At 41.7% G+C, this 15801-nt stretch overlaps 1 protein-coding gene across 1 annotated transcript in view; it reads left to right on the top strand.

Annotated features, from left to right (window-relative positions):
• The first annotated feature begins 1218 nt into the window (after positions 1 to 1218).
• The window catches only part of ALG6 (ALG6 alpha-1,3-glucosyltransferase), a 34689-nt gene continuing 20106 nt past the window's right edge, over positions 1219 to 15801 (top strand). The window contains exon 1 of the mRNA XM_069738185.1: positions 1219 to 1328. Within this exon, the coding sequence (XP_069594286.1) occupies positions 1250 to 1328 (79 nt within the window). The 5' untranslated portion in view covers positions 1219 to 1249. The remainder of the gene's footprint in view (positions 1329 to 15801) is intronic.

The following is a 15801-nucleotide window of genomic DNA, read 5'->3' on the forward strand; positions in this document are numbered from 1 at the left end:
GGGTTCCCACTCTTCGATTTATGCCATTGGTCATCCTCCACCTCTAGTTTCTCTTGTTGAATCCCTTTTGGTTGCAAGCACCAACTATCCATGTATTCATCATTTTCATTGCAAATTACAATGCCACAAAGAAAAAATTATTGAAATGCCAGAAACGCTGTTTGTTTTTTTGTCGCGTCAGTTTCCCTTAAAAAAATAAAAATACACAAGGTGATGAAGACATTCTACGTACCGCAATATCGTACCAATGAAAACTACAACTTAGAAACTAAAGAACAAGCCTCCACATAGGTCCACAGACGGAAAAAAATAATAAAATGTCCAAAATGGTGGCACAAAAAGTTATTAACAAAGTTCACTTTTTTTAAGCCGCTAAAATAATAAATAAAACAATAAAAGTTTGGTATCGCTGTGATCGCACTGACCTGGAGAATCATGTCCCAAGGTCATTTTTACCATACAATGAACACAGTAAAAACACCCCCCCCCCAAAAAAAAAAAAAACAATGGTGGAATTACAACATTTTTCACCATTCCACCTCACTTATATTTTTTCCCATTTTTCAGGAGATTATACGGTACAGTGAACAGTGCCAACAAAAACTACAACTCAACAAGCCCTCGTGTGGTGATGTCCACAGGTGGTAAAATAGTTATGGGTTTTGGAAGAGGGAAAAAAATGAAAGCGCTGAAATAAAAATAGTCTGGCATCGATGGCTGCACGATTTTGGAGGTAAGTTGCAACTGAAAAAATACGTAGTTGTGCAGAAAACTGCGCTGGACAGTATGGAGCGGTCACTGTGTGAGACTGCGGCTCATGGACGATTGCTTCAGTCAGACAATTCACATGCATTTAGTCACATACTTTGCGTTTGAATTATTACTGAAAAAGACGCAGAGTAAACTAAAATGCCAGCTTCAGTCAGCATCTAAGATTTATACTGACATCCACCATGTTTAGTGAGGGCAAACATCTTTGCCATTTTCTATTATATTTGTACTTCTTAAAGTAAATATGTACAAAACAGGCTGCACGTCTCTTCCGTGTTATTAGACTGCGGAGAGCGCTGCAGTCGTGATTCTTCTTTCGGTAAAACGAGCTCTTTTCCCAAAACAAAAATGGCGTCTTTTCTTCTTTGCATGTCGTTGTCGTAGAAACCAGGAAGCGAGTGCAGCAGCAGGACTGTGACGCAGAAATATCGCGCTGTCGCCAGTGAGTGACGTAGAGCCGGTGAGCTGTGCTGCGGCCATGGAGGGTTGTGTGACAGCGCTGAGTGTCCTGCTGGCTGTGACTGTGCGCTGGGCCGTGTCCTTGTACCCGTACTCAGGTAATAATACCGGGGTAATGCTCATAATACCGGGGTAATGCTCATAATACCGGGGTAATGCTCATAATACCGGGGTAATGCTCATAATACCGGGGTAATGCTCATAATACCGGGGTAATGCTAATAATACCGGGGTAATGCTCATAATACCGGGGTAATGCTCATAATACCGGGGTAATGCTCATAATACCGGGGTAATGCTCATAATACCGGGGTAATGCTCATAATACCGGGGTAATGCTCATAATACCGGGGTAATGCTAATAATACCGATGTAATGCTCATAATACCGAGGTAATGCTAATAATACCGGGGTAATGCTAATAATACCGGGGTAATGCTAATAATACCGGGGTAATGCTCATAATACCGGGGTAATGCTCATAATACCGGGGTAATGCTCATAATACCGAGGTAATGCTAATAATACCGATGTAATGCTCATAATACCGGGGTAATGCTAATAATACCGATGTAATGCTCATAATACCGAGGTAATGCTCATAATACCGGGGTAATGCTAATAATACCGATGTAATGCTCATAATACCGGGGTAATGCTAATAATACCGATGTAATGCTCATAATACCGGGGTAATGCTAATAATACCGGGGTAATGCTAATAATACCGGGGTAATGCTAATAATACCGGGGTAATGCTCATAATACCGGGGTAATGCTCATAATACCGGGGTAATGCTCATAATACCGGGGTAATGCTAATAATACCGATGTAATGCTCATAATACCGGGGTAATGCTAATAATACCGATGTAATGCTCATAATACCGAGGTAATGCTCATAATACCGGGGTAATGCTAATAATACCGGGGTAATGCTCATAATACCGGGGTAATGCTCATAATACCGGGGTAATGCTCATAATACCGGGGTAATGCTCATAATACCGGGGTAATGCTCATAATACCGGGGTAATGCTCATAATACCGGGGTAATGCTAATAATACCGGGGTAATGCTAATAATACCGGGGTAATGCTCATAATACCGGGGTAATGCTCATAATACCGGGGTAATGCTCATAATACCGGGGTAATGCTCATAATACCGGGGTAATGCTCATAATACCGGGGTAATGCTAATAATACCGGGGTAATGCTCATAATACCGGGGTAATGCTCATAATACCGGGGTAATGCTCATAATACCGGGGTAATGCTCATAATACCGGGGTAATGCTCATAATACCGGGGTAATGCTCATAATACCGGGGTAATGCTCATAATACCGGGGTAATGCTCATAATACCGGGGTAATGCTCATAATACCGGGGTAATGCTAATAATACCGGGGTAATGCTAATAATACCGGGGTAATGCTAATAATACCGGGGTAATGCTCATAATACCGGGGTAATGCTCATAATACCGGGGTAATGCTCATAATACCGGGGTAATGCTCATAATACCGGGGTAATGCTCATAATACCGGGGTAATGCTCATAATACCGGGGTAATGCTCATAATACCGGGGTAATGCTCATAATACCGGGGTAATGCTCATAATACCGGGGTAATGCTCATAATACCGGGGTAATGCTCATAATACCGGGGTAATGCTCATAATACCGGGGTAATGCTCATAATACCGGGGTAATGCTCATAATACCGGGGTAATGCTCATAATACCGGGGTAATGCTCATAATACCGGGGTAATGCTCATAATACCGGGGTAATGCTCATAATACCGGGGTAATGCTCATAATACCGGGGTAATGCTCATAATACCGGGGTAATGCTCATAATACCGGGGTAATGCTCATAATACCGGGGTAATGCTCATAATACCGGGGTAATGCTCATAATACCGGGGTAATGCTCATAATACCGGGGTAATGCTCATAATACCGGGGTAATGCTCATAATACCGGGGTAATGCTCATAATACCGGGGTAATGCTCATAATACCGGGGTAATGCTCATAATACCGGGGTAATGCTCATAATACCGGGGTAATGCTCATAATACCGGGGTAATGCTCATAATACCGGGGTAATGCTCATAATACCGGGGTAATGCTCATAATACCGGGGTAATGCTCATAATACCGGGGTAATGCTCATAATACCGGGGTAATGCTCATAATACCGGGGTAATGCTCATAATACCGGGGTAATGCTCATAATACCGGGGTAATGCTCATAATACCGGGGTAATGCTCATAATACCGGGGTAATGCTCATAATACCGGGGTAATGCTCATAATACCGGGGTAATGCTCATAATACCGGGGTAATGCTCATAATACCGGGGTAATGCTCATAATACCGGGGTAATGCTAATAATACCGGGGTAATGCTAATAATACCGGGGTAATGCTAATAATACCGGGGTAATGCTCATAATACCGGGGTAATGCTAATAATACCGGGGTAATGCTCATAATACCGAGGTAATGCTCATAATACCGATGTAATGCTCATAATACCGGGGTAATGCTAATAATACCGATGTAATGCTCATAATACCGGGGTAATGCTAATAATACCGATGTAATGCTCATAATACCGAGGTAATGCTCATAATACCGGGGTAATGCTAATAATACCGGGGTAATGCTAATAATACCGGGGTAATGCTAATAATACCGGGGTAATGCTCATAATACCGGGGTAATGCTCATAATACCGGGGTAATGCTCATAATACCGAGGTAATGCTAATAATACCGATGTAATGCTCATAATACCGGGGTAATGCTAATAATACCGATGTAATGCTCATAATACCGGGGTAATGCTCATAATACCGAGGTAATGCTCATAATACCGGGGTAATGCTAATAATACCGGGGTAATGCTCATAATACCGGGGTAATGCTCATAATACCGGGGTAATGCTCATAATACCGGGGTAATGCTCATAATACCGGGGTAATGCTAATAATACCGGGGTAATGCTAATAATACCGGGGTAATGCTCATAATACCGGGGTAATGCTCATAATACCGGGGTAATGCTCATAATACCGGGGTAATGCTCATAATACCGGGGTAATGCTCATAATACCGGGGTAATGCTAATAATACCGGGGTAATGCTCATAATACCGGGGTAATGCTCATAATACCGGGGTAATGCTCATAATACCGGGGTAATGCTCATAATACCGGGGTAATGCTCATAATACCGGGGTAATGCTCATAATACCGGGGTAATGCTCATAATACCGGGGTAATGCTAATAATACCGGGGTGATGCTAATAATACCGGGGTGATGCTAATAATACCGGGGTGATGCTCATAATACCGGGGTGATGCTCATAATACCGGGGTGATGCTCATAATACCGGGGTGATGCTCATAATACCGGGGTGATGCTCATAATACCGGGGTGATGCTCATAATACCGGGGTGATGCTCATAATACCGGGGTGATGCTAATAATACCGGGGTAATGCTCATACTGAGGTAATGCTCATAATACCGGGGTAATGCTCATAATACCGGGGTGATGCTCATAATACCGGGGTAACATAGTAACATAGTAACATAGTTAGTAAGGCCGAAAAAAGACATTTGTCCATCCAGTTCAGCCTATATTCCATCATAATAAATCCCCAGATCTACGTCCTTCTACAGAATCTAATAATTGTATGATACAATATTGTTCTGCTCCAGGAAGACATCCAGGCCTCTCTTGAACCCCTCGACTGAGTTCGCCATCACCACCTCCTCAGGCAAGCAATTCCAGATTCTCATCGCCCTAACAGTAAAGAATCCTCTTCTATGTTGGTGGAAAAACCTTCTCTCCTCCAGACGCAAAGAATGCCCCCTTGTGCCCGTCACCTTCCTTGGTATAAACAGATCCTCAGCGAGATATTTGTATTGTCCCCTTATATACTTATACATGGTTATTAGATCGCCCCTCAGTCGTCTTTTTTCTAGACTAAATAATCCTAATTTCGCTAATCTATCTGGGTATTGTAGTTCTCCCATCCCCTTTATTAATTTTGTTGCCTTTGTACTCTCTAGTTCCATTATATCCTTCCTGAGCACCGGTGCCCAAAACTGGACACAGTACTCCATGTGCGGTCTAACTAGGGATTTGTACAGAGGCAGTATAATGCTCTCATCATGTGTATCCAGACCTCTTTTAATGCACCCCATGATCCTGTTTGCCTTGGCAGCTGCTGCCTGGCACTGGCTGCTCCAGGTAAGTTTATCATTAACTAGGATCCCCAAGTCCTTCTCCCTGTCAGATTTACCCAGTGGTTTCCCATTCAGTGTGTAATGGTGACATTGATTCCTTCTTCCCATGTGTATAACCTTACATTTATCATTGTTAAACCTCATCTGCCACCTTTCAGCCCAAGTTTCCAACTTATCCAGATCCATCTGTAGCAGAAAACTATCTTCTCTTGTATTAACTGCTTTACGTAGTTTTGTATCATCTGCAAATATCGATATTTTACTGTAATGCTCATAATACCGAGGTAATGCTCATAACACCGGGGTAATGCTCATAATACCGATGTAATGCTCATAATACCGGGGTAATGCTCATAATACCGGGGTTATGCTAATAATACCGGGGTAATGCTCATAATACCGAGGTAATGCTCATAATACCGGGGTAATGCTCATAACACCGGGGTAATGCTAATAATACCGGGGTAATGCTAATAATACCGGGGTAATGCTAATAATACCGGGGTAATGCTAATAATACCGGGGTAATGCTAATAATACCGGGGTAATGCTAATAATACCGGGGTAATGCTCATACTGAGGTAATGCTAATAATACCGAGGTAATGCTCATAACACCGGGGTAATGCTCATAATACCGGGGTAATGCTCATAATACCGGGGTAATGCTCATAATACCGGGGTAATGCTCATAATACCGGGGTAATGCTAATAATACCGGGGTAATGCTCATACTGAGGTAATGCTAATAATACCGAGGTAATGCTCATAATACCGGGGTAATGCTCATAATACCGGGGTAATGCTCATAACACCGGGGTAATGCTAATAATACCGGGGTAATGCTCATAATACCGGGGTAATGCTCATAATACCGGGGTAATGCTAATAATACCGGGGTAATGCTAATAATACCGAGGTAATGCTCATAATACCGGGGTAATGCTCATAACACCGGGGTAATGCTCATAATACCGGGGTAATGCTCATAATACCGGGGTAATGCTAATAATACCGAGGTAATGCTCATAACACCGGGGTAATGCTCATAATACCGGGGTAATGCTAATAATACCGGGGTAATGCTCATAATACCGAGGTAATGCTAATAATACCGGGGTAATGCTCATAACACCGGGGTAATGCTCATAACACCGGGGTAATGCTCATAATACCGGGGTAATGCTCATAACACCGGGGTAATGCTCATAACACCGGGGTAATGCTCATAACACCGGGGTAATGCTCATAACACCGGGGTAATGCTCATAACACCGGGGTAATGCTCATAACACCGGGGTAATGCTCATAACACCGGGGTAATGCTCATAACACCGGGGTAATGCTCATAACACCGGGGTAATGCTCATAACACCGGGGTAATGCTCATAACACCGGGGTAATGCTCATAACACCGGGGTAATGCTCATAACACCGGGGTAATGCTCATAACACCGGGGTAATGCTCATAACACCGGGGTAATGCTCATAACACCGGGGTAATGCTCATAACACCGGGGTAATGCTCATAACACCGGGGTAATGCTCATAACACCGGGGTAATGCTCATAACACCGGGGTAATGCTCATAACACCGGGGTAATGCTCATAACACCGGGGTAATGCTCATAACACCGGGGTAATGCTCATAACACCGGGGTAATGCTCATAACACCGGGGTAATGCTCATAACACCGGGGTAATGCTCATAACACCGGGGTAATGCTCATAACACCGGGGTAATGCTCATAACACCGGGGTGATGCTCATAATACCGGGGTAATGGTAATAATACCGAGGTAATGCTCATAATACTGAGGTAATGCTCATAATACCGGGGTAATGCTCATAATACCGAGGTAATGCTCATAATACCGAGGTAATGCTCATAATACTGGGGTAATGCTCATACTGAGGTAATGCTCATAATACCGGGGTAATGGTAATAATACAGAGGTAATGGTCATACTGAGGTAATGCTAATAATACTGGGGTAATGCTAATAATACCGGGGTAATGCTCATACTGAGGTAATGTTCATAATACCGAGGTAATGCTCATACTGAGGTAATGCTCATAATACCGAGGTAATGCTCATACTGAGGTAATGCTCATAATACCGAGGTAATGCTCATACTGAGGTAATGCTCATAATACCGAGGTAATGCTCATACTGAGGTAATTCTCATAATACCGAGGTAATGCTCATACTGAGGTAATGGTAATAATACCGAGGTAATGGTCATACTGAGGTAATGCTAATAATACCGGGGTAATGCTAATAATACCGAGGTAATGGTCATACTGAGGTAATGCTAATAATACCGGGGTAATGCTCATACTGAGGTAATGGTAATAATACCGGGGTAATGCTCATACTGAGGTAATGGTAATAATACCGGGGTAATGCTCATACTGAGGTAATGGTAATAATACCGGGGTAATGCTCATACTGAGGTAATGCTCATAATACCGGGGTAATGGTCATACTGAGGTAATGGTAATAATACCGGGGTAATGCTCATACTGAGGTAATGCTCATAATACCGGGGTAACGCTCATACTGAGGTAACGCTAATAATACCGGGGTAACGCTCATACTGAGGTAACGCTAATAATACCGGGGTAACGCTCATACTGAGGTAATGCTAATAATACCGGGGTAACGCTCATACTGAGGTAACGCTAATAATACCGGGGTAACGCTCATACTGAGGTAATGCTAATAATACCGGGGTAATGCTCATACTGAGGTAATGCTAATAATACCGGGGTAATGCTCATACTGAGGTAATGCTAATAATACCGGGGTAACGCTCATACTGAGGTAATGCTAATAATACCGGGGTAACGCTCATACTGAGGTAATGCTAATAATACCGGGGTAATGGTCATACTGAGGTAATGCTAATAATACCGGGGTAATGGTCATACTGACGTAATGCTAATAATACCGGGGTAATGGTCATACTGAGGTAATGCTCATAATACCGAGGTAATGGTCATACTGAGGTAATGCTAATAATACCGGGGTAATAATCATACTGAGGTAATGCTCATAATACCGAGGTAATGCTCATACTGAGGTAATGCTAATAATACCGAGGTAATGGTCATACTGAGGTAATGCTAATAATACCGGGGTAATGCTCATACTGAGGTAATGCTAATAATACCGGGGTAATGCTCATACTGAGGTAATGCTAATAATACCGGGGTAATGCTCATACTGAGGTAATGCTAATAATACCGAGGTAACGCTCATACTGAGGTAATGCTAATAATACCGGGGTAATGCTAATAATACCGGGGTAACGCTCATACTGAGGTAATGCTAATAATACCGGGGTAATGGTAATGATACCGGGGTAACGCTCATACTGAGGTAATGGTAATAATACTGAGGTAATGCTCATACTGAGGTAATGCTAATACTGAGGTAATGCTAATAATACCGGGGTAACGCTCATACTGAGGTAATGGTAATAATACCGGGGTAACGCTCATACTGAGGTAATGGTAATAATACTGAGGTAATGGTAATAATACTGAGGTAATGCTAATAATACCAGGTAATGCTAATAATACCGGGTAACGCTCATACTGAGGTAATGCTAATAATACCGGGGTAACGCTCATACTGAGGTAATGCTAATAATACCGGGGTAACGCTCATACTGAGGTAATGCTAATAATACCGGGGTAACGCTCATACTGAGGTAATGCTAATAATACCGGGGTAACGCTCATACTGAGGTAATGGTAATAATACCGAGGTAACGCTCATACTGAGGTAATGGTAATAATACCGGGGTAACGCTCATACTGAGGTAATGCTAATAATACCGGGGTAACGCTCATACTGAGGTAATGCTAATAATACCGGGGTAATGCTCATACTGAGGTAATGCTAATAATACCGGGGTAACGCTCATACTGAGGTAATGCTAATAATACTGGGGTAACGCTCATACTGAGGTAATGGTAATAATACTGAGGTAATGGTAATAATACTGAGGTAATGGTAATAATACCGGGGTAACGCTCATACTGAGGTAATGGTAATAATACTGAGGTAATGGTAATAATACTGAGGTAATGCTCATACTGAGGTAATGCTAATAATACCGGGGTAACGCTCATACTGAGCTGATGGTAATAATACTGAGGTAATGGTAATAATACTGAGGTAATGCTAATAATACCGGGGTAACGCTCATACTGAGCTGATGGTAATAATACTGAGGTAATGGTAATAATACTGAGGTAATGCTCATACTGAGGTAATGCTAATAATACCGGGGTAACGCTCATACTGAGGTAATGGTAATAATACTGAGGTAATGCTCATACTGAGGTAATGCTCATACTGAGGTAATGCTCATACTGAGGTAATGCTAATAATACCGGGGTAATGCTAATAATACCGGGGTAACGCTCATACTGAGGTAATGCTAATAATACTGGGGTAACGCTCATACTGAGGTAATGGTAATAATACTGAGGTAATGGTAATAATACTGAGGTAATGGTAATAATACCGGGGTAACGCTCATACTGAGGTAATGGTAATAATACTGAGGTAATGGTAATAATACTGAGGTAATGCTCATACTGAGGTAATGCTAATAATACCGAGGTAACGCTCATACTGAGCTGATGGTAATAATACTGAGGTAATGGTAATAATACCGGGGTAACGCTCATACTGAGCTGATGGTAATAATACTGAGGTAATGGTAATAATACTGAGGTAATGCTCATACTGAGGTAATGCTAATAATACCGGGGTAATGCTAATAATACCGGGGTAACGCTCATACTGAGGTAATGCTAATAATACCGGGGTAATGCTCATACTGAGGTAATGCTAATAATACCGGGGTAACGCTCATACTGAGGTAATGGTAATAATACTGAGGTAATGCTCATACTGAGGTAATGCTAATAATACCGGGGTAACGCTCATACTGAGGTAATGGTAATAATACTGAGGTAATGGTAATAATACTGAGGTAATGGTAATAATACTGAGGTAATGCTCATACTGAGGTAATGCTAATAATACCGGGGTAACGCTCATACTGAGCTGATGGTAATAATACTGAGCTGATGGTAATAATACTGAGGTAATGGTAATAATACTGAGGTAATGGTAATAATACTGAGGTAATGGTAATAATACTGAGGTAATGCTAATAATACCGGGGTAATGTTCATACTGAGCTGATGGTAATAATACTGAGGTAACGCTCTTGCCGGGGCGATGCTCTTGCTGAGGGATCGCTCACTAATATTCCCCCAGCTCCATCTTATACACACCTGTATCCTCCAGTATATCCCTCCAGTCCAGTGTCCTGCGCTGAAGTCCAAACTGGGATTTTCTCCTGTTATGTAAAGTTTAACCCCTTCCCTACAAGGACATTTTAGATTTTTGTGCTTTTTTTTTTTTTTGACTCCGCTTCTTCCATGAGCCACAATGTCTTGTGTGTTGCAGAACAAAGTTGTTGTTTTGATTGACGCTGTCCATTTTACTAAATAATTTTTTTAAAAAGCAATTCCGTCATTGTTTTGTTTTTAAAATGAGCCGGTAATGTGATTCTTTAGGTCGGTGCGATTACAGCGATACCAAACTTCTGTACTTTATTTGTTGTTATTTTAGTTGTGGGGAAAATATGTCAGCCCCTTAGTAATGGAGCTAATTTTGACCAAGCCAAATTTTTTGAAATCTGCCTAATGTCACTGTATGAGGTAATAACCGTGGAACGCTTCAACGGATCCCACTGATTCTCGATGGATCCCACTGATTCTCAGATTGTTTTTTTTTTCTCGTGACACATTGTACTTCATGTTAGTGGTAACATTTGGTTGAGAGTATTTGTGCATATTTATGAAAAATTTGAAAATTTCGCAATTTTCAAACTTTAAATTTCTATGCCCTTATACCAGATAGTTACACCACACACAATAATTCACATTTCCCACATGTTCACTTTACATCAGCACAGTTTTTGAACCGTATTTTTTTTTTTTTCTGTTAAGAAGTTAGAAGGGTACAAAGTTGACCAGCGGTTTCTAATTTTTCCAACAAAATTTACAAAACTCTTTAATGACCACATCACCTTTGAAGTGTTTTTTTTGGGGCCTATATGACATAAAATACCCCAAAGTGATACCATGTTAAAAACTGCACCCTTCAAAGTACTCATAAACACATTCAAGAAGTTAACAGGAATTAATGGAATGTGGAAGGAAAAAATAAACATTTTACTTTTTTTTTTTTAACAAAAATTTTACTTTAGACCCAACTTTTTTGCTTTCATAAGGGTAACATGAGAAAATAAACCCCAACATTTGTTATTTAAATTCTCATAAGTATGCCAACACCCAATACAGTTGTGCTTAAAAGTTCACATACCCCGGAAGAATTTTTGCTTTCTTGGCCTTTTTTCGGAGAAATATGAATGATAACACCAAAATGTTTTCTCCACTCATGGTCAGTGGTTGGGTGAAGCCATTTATTGTCAGACTACTGTGTGTTCTCTTTTTATATCATAATGACAACCAAAAACATCCAAATGACCCTGATCAAAAGTTCACATAACCTGATGATTTTGGCCTGATAACATGCACAGAAGTTTACCCAAATGGGTGCGAATGGCTACTAAAGATAACATCCTCACCTGTGGCCTGTTTGCTTGTAATCAGGGTGTGTGCATAAAAGCTGAGTGAGTTTCTGGGATCCAGACAGACTCTTGCATCTTTCATCCAACCACTGACATTTCTGGATTGGGAGTCATGGGGAAAGCAAAAGAATTGTCGTCGGATCTACGGGAAAAGGTAGTTGAACTGTATAAAACAGGAAAGGGATACAAAAAGATATCCAAGGAATTGATAATGCCAGTCAGCAGCGTTTAAACTGTGATTAACAAATGGAAAATCAGGGGCTCTATAAAAACAAATCTATGGTCAGGCAGACCAACAAAAATGTCGTCCACAACTGCCAGGAAAATTGTTCAGGATGCAAAGAATAACCCACAAATACCATCAGCTAAAATACAGGACTCTCTGAAAACTAGCGGTGTGGCTGTTTCAAGATGCACAATAAGGAGGCACTTGAAGAAACATAGGCTGCATGGTCGAGTCACCAGAAGGAAGCCATTACTGTGCAAATGCCACAAAGTATCTCACCTACAATGCACAAAACAGCACAGAGACAAGCCTCAAAACATCTGGAAAAGGTAATTTTGGAGTGATGAGACCAAAATGTAACTTTTTGGCCGCAACCATAAATGTTACATTTGGAGAGAGGTCAACAAGACCTATAATTAAAGGAACACCATTCCTACTGTATAGCATGGCGGTGGATCACTGATGTTTTGTGGATGTGTGAGCTACAAAGGCACAGGAAACTTGGTCAAAGTTGAAGGAAAGATGAATGCAGCACATTAACACAGCAGTTTGACAATAAATGGCTTCACCCAACCAATAACCATGAGTGGGGAAAAAGTTTTGGTGCGATCATTCATATTCTCTGAAAAAAGGCCAAGAAAGCAAAAATTCTGCCTGGGTATGTAAACTTTTGAGCACACCTGTATATACGGGAAAACTACTATTTGGGCACAAACTTCCTTTTTTCAGGAAGAGGAGGAGAAGGGCCAGGGGGATGGCAGAGGTATAGAGGGGCAAGGGCTTGAGGGTCTCATTTCTCTCTCTTGTGATATATATCTTGTCGGAAGAGAGAGAATTTTTTTTTTTTGTTTTGTTACGTGATCATAACGGCGATCATGTGATCAGGGACCAGAAAATCCGTCCCTGATCACCTTCTCCAGGGTCTTGTGAACTTCCAATCCGCAGCTCGTGGGTGACATTTTGTACAATCACTTCCCTGTTGTTGATTCTGTGATTTGCAGTAGATTTTCTACCCGGAAAATTCCATCAGACCCATGTGGATGATCTCTTGGGGCAAATTCAGAAACTGTTAAATAATTCCACAATGGATGCACTAGTATTATAATAGCTTTACACAATGTGTTTTTTGAAGGTCGAAAAATCTGACAAGTTTTTCAGAAGTATTCCTCTGCAGGAAACTGCTTTTTTAAATGAATTTGGAAGCTTTTTTTTTTTTTTTAAGAGTTTGTCCCCTTACTGTGTTTTGCAGCCTTTTTTTGTATTTTATATTGTCAAGTTTGGAGTAGGAGAAAATTCTCAGCAAACTGGCCATATGAACAGCAGTGTGGGTTTTCCATTGAAGTGAATGAAGAGTATTTAATGCAGTTTTTGAGGATTTGAGAGCAGATATGTTTCAAATAATAATAATAATAATAATTTTATTTATATAGCGCCAACATATTCCGCAGCGCTTTACAAATTATAGAGGGGACTTGTACAGACAATAGACATTACAGCATAACAGAAATACAGTTCAAAACAGATACCAGGAGGAGTGAGGGCCCTGCTCGCAAGCTTACAAACTATGGGGAAAAGGGGAGACACGAGAGGTGGATGGTAACAATTGCTTTAGTTATTCGGACCAGCTATAGTGTAAGGCTCAGGTGTTCATGTAAAGCTGCATGAACCAGTTACCTGCCTAAGTATGTAGCAGTACAGACACAGAGGGCTAATACTGCATAAAGTGTATGAGAACATGATGCGAGGAACCTTTTTTTTTTTTTTTTTTTTTTATTATAAATAGGCCACACAGGGATCGTTAGGTTAATGCATTGAGGCGGTAGGCCAGTCTGAACAAATGAGTTTTTAGGGCACGCTTAAAACTGTGGGGATTGGGGATTAATCGTATTAACCTAGGTAGTGCATTCCAAAGAATCGGCGCAGCACGTGTAAAGTCTTGGAGACGGGAGTGGGAGGTTCTGATTATTGAGGATGCTAACCTGAGGTCATTAGCGGAGCGGAGGGCACGGGTAGGGTGGTAGACTGATACCAGAGAGGAGATGTAGGGTGGTGCTGAGCCATGGAGTGCTTTATGGATGAGGGTAGTAGTTTTGTACTGGATTCTGGAGTGGATGGGTAGCCAGTGTAATGACTGGCACAGGGTAGAGGCATCGGTGTAACGGTTGGTGAGGAATATGATCCTGGCTGCAGCATTCAGGACAGATTGGAGCGGGGAGAGTTTTGCAAGAGGGAGACCGATTAGTAGAGAGTTACAATAGTCCATCCAGTTACAAATGTCTCATCAAAAACCAGAATATGAGTCTGGCCTTATATGTGGATTCTCCAGACGTCACCATTTGCAGTGCAGAATACTCTGATTTCCATTTGGACTTTTCTGCTACCTATGGATGCAGCTTTGAAAACCCATCAGACATTTAAGTTTCTATCATATGACTTTTGTGCCTCTTTTCTTCATATCTGCACCTATAGAATTGCTCTTATTTCAGCTAAATGGGAATGTAAATCCAAGAACAGGATAGTGCAAGACCTGGATAATTCCTATCCCGCAGCTTAATGTTTCCCCCAGTTACGGCAGTGCTACATTGAAGCAATCTGTCAGGACAGGAGACATTTGCACAGGATCCAGAAGTAGCAGCGCTTTCGATGCAGCCTATGTTCGCAGCGTCCAAAGCGCAGGTGAATCCGCATGTGTTCACTGAACCGTTCGGATTCACCGCGCTCTATACATCCGCTTGAGAAATTGACATGCTGCGGTCTGGAAAGAAGCGCCGCATGTCAGTCTCCGCGGGTGAGCTGTTTCTTGAAGGGGGGTCCCTGTTGTTGAACCCCTACAGATCCAAAGGTGGTCTTAGCAGCAAAACATCCTGTGGAAGTGAACAAGAACAGTGAACAATAAATGTTTTTTTTTTTTTTTTTTTTACTGGAATGTTCTGCAATATTCCAATATACACTCTCTATCCTTTCCTTAACTTTGGTAATATCTCTGCTTGCTGTCATTCATTAGGAACCAGGTTACAGTGACACAACAACCGTGCACTTATGTGTAGGTCACACGTCCACAGAGAAGACTGACAGCAAGCAGAGATCTTGCAAGTAGTGAGAAATTAGTGCACAGAGTATACGAATCCTTTAATAATGGCAGGTCTTCTGCTGACGTTCATGCACTGCCATTTATTCCTGCCCCATAGAGTCGCTAGGGTTGCTCATGGCTTAGATGCATTGATGCAGTTAGATACCTGCTGTCACTCTGTATCTCTCCCTCTGGATCCCATAGAGCGGAGGCTACGTTCAGACGGCAGAGAGAGATCTATCGGGTGGACAAGGCGGCTAGTCCTATGAGCCGTCTAATACTTGGTGGTCACAGGGACTTCTATGTTCTGGTGGAACAGG

Source organism: Ranitomeya imitator, chromosome 8, assembly GCF_032444005.1.
Source record: "Ranitomeya imitator isolate aRanImi1 chromosome 8, aRanImi1.pri, whole genome shotgun sequence".
Taxonomy (NCBI): Eukaryota; Metazoa; Chordata; class Amphibia; order Anura; family Dendrobatidae; genus Ranitomeya; species Ranitomeya imitator.